The sequence below is a fragment of the Echinops telfairi genome, unplaced genomic scaffold (assembly GCF_000313985.2).
Source record: "Echinops telfairi isolate 266 unplaced genomic scaffold, ASM31398v2 ScPeMD7_7469;HRSCAF=8507_0, whole genome shotgun sequence".
Taxonomy (NCBI): domain Eukaryota; kingdom Metazoa; phylum Chordata; class Mammalia; order Afrosoricida; family Tenrecidae; genus Echinops; species Echinops telfairi.
This window is the reverse complement of record NW_022111372.1, coordinates 23,879,330-23,886,647: the sequence shown is the minus strand read 5'-3', so window position 1 is coordinate 23,886,647 and position 7,318 is coordinate 23,879,330. Positions and strand designations below refer to the sequence as shown.

General features: G+C 50.5%; 1 protein-coding gene across 3 annotated transcripts in view; it reads right to left on the bottom strand.

Moving 5' to 3' along the window:
• Positions 1 to 3,068: 3,068 nt before the first annotated feature.
• Positions 3,069 to 7,318, bottom strand: part of EVA1C (eva-1 homolog C) — a 93,376-nt gene continuing 89,126 nt past the window's right edge. For all 3 annotated transcript variants that reach the window (XM_004711290.2, XM_045284939.1, XM_030888838.2), the window contains one exon: positions 3,069 to 4,031. In XM_004711290.2, coding sequence (XP_004711347.1) covers positions 3,649 to 4,031 — 383 coding nt within the window. In that variant the 3' untranslated portion in view covers positions 3,069 to 3,648. The remainder of the gene's footprint in view (positions 4,032 to 7,318) is intronic.

The following is a 7,318-nucleotide window of genomic DNA, read 5'->3' as shown; positions in this document are numbered from 1 at the left end:
ATTAACTGTTCCCCAGAAGTGAGTTGAACTGAACCCTCTGTATTGCTGTGTGGACTAATTAGCTGTTAAATATCTTCTTGCTGTATAAACCTATCTATCCTGTTATTTATATATATATATATATATATACATATATATATATATATCATAAGTATCTGTATAAACCTATCTATCCTGTTATATATATATAACAGGATATATATATATATATGTATTATGATATATATATCATAAGTGTCCTAATTTTGAGTCTCTAGAGAACCCTGCCTATCACAGTGTGCACTCATGGGAAAGAGGAGAAATACCATGAGGACTGCTTACAAGTCAAGGCACCCAGGAAGGCCTGGAACTACCCACAAGGAAGGAATCCACCACTGAGACCCTGGTATTTATTTTGATTACTATGGTTAATTGAGCAAATAATCAGGGAAGCTGTATTATATGAAAAGAACGTAGCATCAGGATTGGAGGAAGGCTCGTTAACAACTCCACAGAGACTGCTTGGTCCCTAGGGTGCGTGGTTTCTCCCTGAGGGGGAACAGATGCCACAGCACCACGAAACACTGGCCTTCCTCCTATGGGCTCGGCGATGGAAAGCAGGCTTCTGCAGCAGGCAGCTCACATCTGGAAAGTCAGCATTTGTAGCAAGTGACTGGTATAGTGACATGTGCACACCTCCCACCGAGGGAGCAGCCTTCTGGAACCCCGTGGCGAGGAAACCATGGAACCTCAGTTTGGGGATGCCCCAAGTCCACGTGGAGCTTCCTCCAGCCTCTGCGCACCGTCTGCGTTCCCTCATCTGCATCTGCTTGGGTCACATCTCCTCCTGGGCTCTGTGCCCATCCAAACACATTCTCAGCAGGACCCACAGGCTCCTTTCATTCCTCTTTGGGGCTTGGAAAATGCAAACATACAACCCACTCATTTGCACAGGCCCAAGACTGACCCTTGCAGTGGGCCCTCGAGCCTTGGCAGGCCTGGCTTCCAGGTGCCCCTGCAGGGCGCTGGGTGGGCCTGTGAGCATGTGGTCGGTAGGAGGGGACTCGGTGAACACCAATGTGAAACTCAACAGGCGCCTTGGTGACTGAGGTCAGTTGGGGGGTGGGGGGCGGCAGCTCCTTTGTGAACGGGTGAAGTGCAACCTGCAGCCACCAGACCTCCGCCCAGAGAAGGCAGCCATCAGGTCAACCGTCTCTCCGTTCCAGGGGCCGGAGGATTGACCGTGGGGACAGGGGAAGGCCGCCCCTACAATGCAGAAATGCTCCCTGATGCGCTCAGGGACAATGGGAGACCAGCGGCTCTGTTGGATCAGAACACAATCCTCGTGCAAGTGGGAGCCACTGGAGCTGGGTGTCCCCTCCATCTGCAGTGACCGCCTTGAACTGTGTCAGCCGGGCTCTGTGGCCTGTTCCTTGTTGTCTGCACTGGCCGCGAGGACAAGGTCTCTGCTCCAGCCACCCAGCCTGTCCACCCTGCTGACCCATCCAGCCGCCCTCTCTGCAGCCCTACCTTACACTGCCCTGTGTCTGGAAATGTCCACTTTGAAAGGGGCAGCGCCAAGGGGTGGGGAGAGGGGGTGTCATCATTGAGGCACCTTGCCCTCCCTTCCCTCCACTGGAGGAGGGCCTTGGGGGTTCTCACAAACTGCCGGGGACGCCATTTTGCATGTGCTTCCCTTTGGTTAGGAGCCCTGGCGGTCAGTGGTTGGAAACCAACAGCCAGGGAGACAGACTGGGCTTTGGCTCCATACATAGTGACAGTCTCGAAGCCACAGGGGGTCAGTTCGAGTCCGCAGTGACTCTCTGGCAGTGAGTTTGGTTCTTTGTGTTGGTGGCACGGCTGTTCAAATACCAGACAACTGGCCGGTTGGGATAGCTGGCCTAGTAGATGAGGGAGGCTCTCTCAGGCCACGCCTCCTCCCCTGCGCTGCCTTCTGCAGATGGCTCTTCACCCTCAAGACCTGTGGGCTGGAACGTGAACATCTTTGCTCCAGCACTTTCTTGGTTTTGGGGCCTGATGCATAACCTCTCGGGGGTCTGCTTCCTCATCCCCACTGTGCGTTCACACTCACCTGCCTCCAGGATGCTGTGGGGGTGGGGTGCAGAAGGCATGGCGGGCTTGCTCGCATGGGCATGGGGATCAATGGAACATGGTCATTTTTATTCTCTGCCCCAAGCCATTGCCATCGAGTTGAAGTCGCCTCATAGGGGGCCCATGTGCGTGTCAGAGTAGAGAACTTGTGTCCCGTAGAATTTTCAAGGGATGGTTTTTTGTGTGTGTGTAGGTATCTGTCTTTGAGGCACCTCTGGGTGGAGTCAGACCTCCAACCATTCAGTTAGCAGCCCAGTGCACTAACCGTTAATATCACCTAGAGCAGCAGTTCTCAACCTGTGGGTCGTGAGCCCTTTGGGGGTCGAACCACCTTTTCATGGGGGTCACCCAACTCATAACAGTACCCAAATTACAGTTATGAAGTAGCAATGAAAATAATGTTATGGTTGGGGATCACCGCAACATGAGGACCTGTATGAAAGGGTCGCGCAGCATGAGGAAGGTTGAGAACCACTGACCTAGAGCCTCCTCTTTGAGCCTTACAGGGGCAAGAAAGGAAACAACAAGCCATTCTACTCCAGGGCTAGAAGCCTATAGTCCACTGGGGTGTCTTCCAAGGAACCACTAATGAGGTCTCCCATTGGGAGCCTCCTTCTCCTGAACCGCTCTTTCTTCCGTTCCCTCCCCAATTCCCTCGCCGCACTCTGGAACCGCCTAGCTCTTCAACGACTGACATACTAACTCTACTGCACGCTGGCCCTGGGAGTGCTGGGTAAGCGCTCTTATCACCAGAAGGGCTGCGTTTTGAATTCCAACTCAGGTGTCAGTGACTTGGTTCTATAAGGGGCTGGAAACAAAATGTTTGCTTTTGTGGACTTCAAGGATAGTGAAGCCTTGGCAGGCCAGATCCAGCCTGCCACCTGCTTTTGAACCACTCTGGTTTTAACATTTAAAATATACAACGAAGCTGTTAAAAAAAAAATACAGAGAAGTGCAAGAATTAAATGAAATCCAAATTTCAGCATCCAGAGATAAAGTTTTATCGGCACCCGGCTACTCCTATTTGTTTACAAACGGCTGCTTTTGCTGGACAGAATTGACTGGTTGAAAGAAACATATGGGCCACAAAGTCTAAAATGTGGACCAGCTGGTCCTTCACCGGGAAAGTGTGTGAACCGTGGCCCTCAACAGTTAAATGCCCGTGATTGAAATCCACCCACAGAGAAGGTGTGGGGCACGAGCCCACGCTAGCCGTCAGGGCTATTCAGACAATCCCGTCTGCTCGTGGGTAGAATGGGCTTCGGGGCACTGTTGCGCACTGTTGTGAGGAATAAAGGGCTTAACAGATGGAAACCAGCAAGCGTTAGGAACTTCAGTTACATTGACATCGCGGCATTCATTTAAGCCAGCCCAGAAAACAGCGGCTTCCTCCTCCCCCACACACCTGCTTTATTTTGGAATGTGCTGTAAACAATTTGAAAGGTCCATTTTAATATCTTCCTGGCTTCACCAGCCTTGGGTAGGAGACAGTCTCCTTCACAGAAGGTACCAGTAAAACAGAACTGCAGGGTGTCTGCGTCCTTCCTGCTTGGGGTTTCAGTAGAACTGGCTCATGTTTCGTGGGAGCGAGCTGTCCAAGCCACTGTTCAGCCATATTTCCTGAATGATTTGCTCTCTGCGCTCGATCCTCTCTGCAAGCTCCGCGGCCTCTAAGGAGCTGTAGACGGGATAGGAAGTCCTGCGAAACGCTGACCGCTCCCCGGGAAGATCCGAGTCTGAGGAGCCCTCCTCCTCCTCCTCGTCATCCTCACTACTGTCCTCCTCCGCCTTGTCACTCCCCGCCACCAGATGCTCCCTCCGCCGCTGCAGCTCCCGGACGTCCTTGGTGCAGGACACTTTGACGACCAGGGCGCACAAGGTGAGGACCAGGCCAATGCAGACACTGGACACAAACAGCAGGGCGGCTCTCTCGGGGTGGGCTGTGGGAGGAAGGGGACAGGTCAGGAGGGGAGGAGCCGTGTGTCGCCAACACCCCACCGTCCCACAGACATAGAGGGGAGGGCTGTGCAAGCAGGAGGCCGCCCTGGACAGCAAACCCTGGCTAATCTTATGCGCCCACTGATTTAAAAAAAAATTTTTTTTTGGTCATATTAGTAAATTCTAGCCAATAAGTTACAAGCAGAATACTAGGCAGCTTTGTACACATTTACTCCCCTCCCCTAATATATAATTATATGTGTGTAATTAATACATGTGTGCGTAATTAATATATATATATATATGTGTGTGTGTGTAATTTATATATATAATTTTGCCTTTTCCCCCTTCACCCAAGTTTAGTGTGTGTCTACCCTCTAGTTAGTGATTTACTCTCCCAGACATACCAGAGCCCCAGTGGCATAGTGGCTATGCATTGGGCTTCTAACTACAAGGTCAGCTGTTCAAAACCACCAGCCACTTCGCAGGAAGAAGACAGGGTTCTGCTCCCATATGGAGTCATGGTCTCAGAAACTCATAGGGCAGTTCTGCCCTGTCCTGTAGTGTGGCTGTGAGTTGGCATTAACTCCATGGCAGTGACTTGATGCCCAGCCAATATACCATGTATACTTGAGTTTCAGCCGACCCGAATATCAGCCGAGGCACCTACTTTTACTACAAAAACTGCATTAAAAATGTGCTGAAAATCTCAGCTTAGACACGAGTGCATATGGTATGTGTGCATATAAGAGGCCTCAGGAATTCAAACTCAGCTCTACCACTCACTCGCTGCATGACTGGGGCAGTGACTGAACTGTGCTGTCTCACTAGCCTCATCTGCCCAATGGGGACAATGGGACGGTCTTCCGGTGACTACGGTGACATGCACTAATGCATGTAAAGCTGCTACAACACCCGACACAGTAAGTGCACACACAGTGCGAGCCATTGTTTTTAATACTGATTGTAAATGATCAAATTACATATAAAGTATATACACAAACTTGCATGTTAATATCAGAGATATTAACAAAGGTTCATTTCTTTCAGATCAGAAAATAACTGTAAATAGAAGTCCTTGTATCCAAAATGGTCCGTACACCTATCGCTCACTTACCGATTCTCTTGTTATCTGACATTTCACATTTACAACAAAAGTAAAACACAAAACAAAGCTTATCAAACTCTTTTGCCTGTGTGTGACATATGCCTGGCAGTCACAGACTGAGGTGTGAGGTGGCTGTGACAGTTAAGGCTATTTGTCCACTGGCTGAGCGATGATTCTTTGTGACTCAGCAGTTAAGTAATGATGAAATTTAGTAGTTATGCAATGATGTAGTCATCCTCCACTTTGTGATCTGATGTCATCCTCTTTTTTTTTTTTTTTTTTTTGTCTATGAAATGAGGTTTGCATAACAACTTGGTCTTTGAGACCTAAACATGCCACAAGTGCGGATTGGGTGTACAGAATGTTAACATGTATTGCGTGCCCTCCTCTCAACTTCTCCCTGCATTCAGCCCTCTGTAGCAAAGACTATTACCAGCCCTGCTTTGGGGTGTGTACCCTTGTTGTGTTTGCACCCACACTCTGGGCGGCAGCATCTAGTTAGCTTTCTTGTCCTTCAAGTCAGGAATCAGCAAACCCGTCAGAGGGCAGATTGTAAATATTCCAGACTTTGTGGGTTTTACGGTTCCTATTGCAGCTACGCAAATCAGCCATAGACAAAGTGGGCAAGGCAATGTCCCCCCAAAACCGTATCTACATAAGGAGGAGCAAGCTGGGTTTTGCCCATGGGGCATAATTTGCCAGTCTCTGAAACAGATGCTCCAGTGGGGATCCAGAGGGAGCATTACTACCTAGGACCAGGTGAGCCCTTTAGGCAGAGCCGGAACTAGAACCTTCCTCCTTGAGGTACATGAACTTGGTACCACTAGCCTTTGCTCAGTATAGCTCAACTTCACAGACCCTGCAGGTGTGCATGATGCTGCCCTCCCATTTTATTGTAGGTGGAAAAATGAAGACTGTTGTCTTTACCACCAGTGTCCTTCCCCAGAGTCCAGACCAACGTTTAAAACCTTAAAAGTTGTTCAGTTTCTTGTACTGCCAAAGTGACCCTCTAGGGCAGTGGTTCTCAACCTTCCTAATGCCGCCACCCTTCAATACAGTTCCTCATGTTGTGATGACCCTCAACCATAAAATTATTTTCATTGCTACGTCATCACTGTCATTTTGCTACTGTTATGAATCGGGCAACCCCTGTGAAAGGGCTGTTCGACCCCCAAAGGGGTCACAGCCCACAGGTTGAGAACCACTGCTCTATGGCCTGACGGGAGCAATCTCACTGCAACACCTTAACTTCTTGTCACTCAAATACTCCCCAGCGCGTTTCCTTCCCTCACAGCTCAAGCATCCGCGGAGCTCCTGCGCTCAAATATGGTTTCCTGTGCTGCAGTCACCCTACTAGCACAAGCTCACTGGTCCCTGGAAGAGAAAGACAGCCTAACACAAATTCATCTCGGCTGGCAGAAGTGGGGGTGGGTGCAGCAGCAGATTAGGATGAGTGTCGTTTGTGGTGCTATTAATAACAGTGTATTTGTCCTGAGTCCAAGGATTCTGGAGCTTTGGTCAGGTCGAGACGGCATCCTTTGTGAGGAGTCCTTGGGTGGCGTGCTTCTGTGCCCCGCTGCTAACTGCAGGGCTAGAAGTCCTCATCTAGCCGGGGCCTCTCAGAAGCAAGGCCTGGAGATCCATTTCTCAACAGTCAGCCATCTACTCTGACACACAGGGGAAGCCATGAGCCGCAGTCACTTTGTCCTTGTCAGAGGAAGGGCGGCTTGTATGGATATTGGGAGACGCCAGTCCTTGGGACAGGGCCCTGGTGGTGCAGTGCTTAGAGCGCTTGGTTGCTAACGGAAAGGACAGCGGTTTTAGTCCACCTGCTGCTCCATGAGAAGCAAGACCTGGAGATTTGCCCTGTAAACAGCACAGCCGAGAAAACTACGGAGTCATGCTACTCCACCTTCCGGGGCCCGGGAATGTGCTCACTGCTTACAGGAACGTCCTTGGGACCAAATGAACAACACGACAAAGTGAGGCTGAGACTCAAGCTCAGTGGCCAATCTGGTGCCCTTCTCCCTGCTGCCGCAGACGCAGAGGCTGAAGCGCCTGCTGGACAGCACTTATCTCTCCCCCTTCCCTGCTTCCCGCGGCCGGCCGGCCCCCCCTCTGCCTGCTCCCGTGCTCGCTAATCCCATGCTCTCTAATCCCGTGCTCTCTAATCCCGTGCTC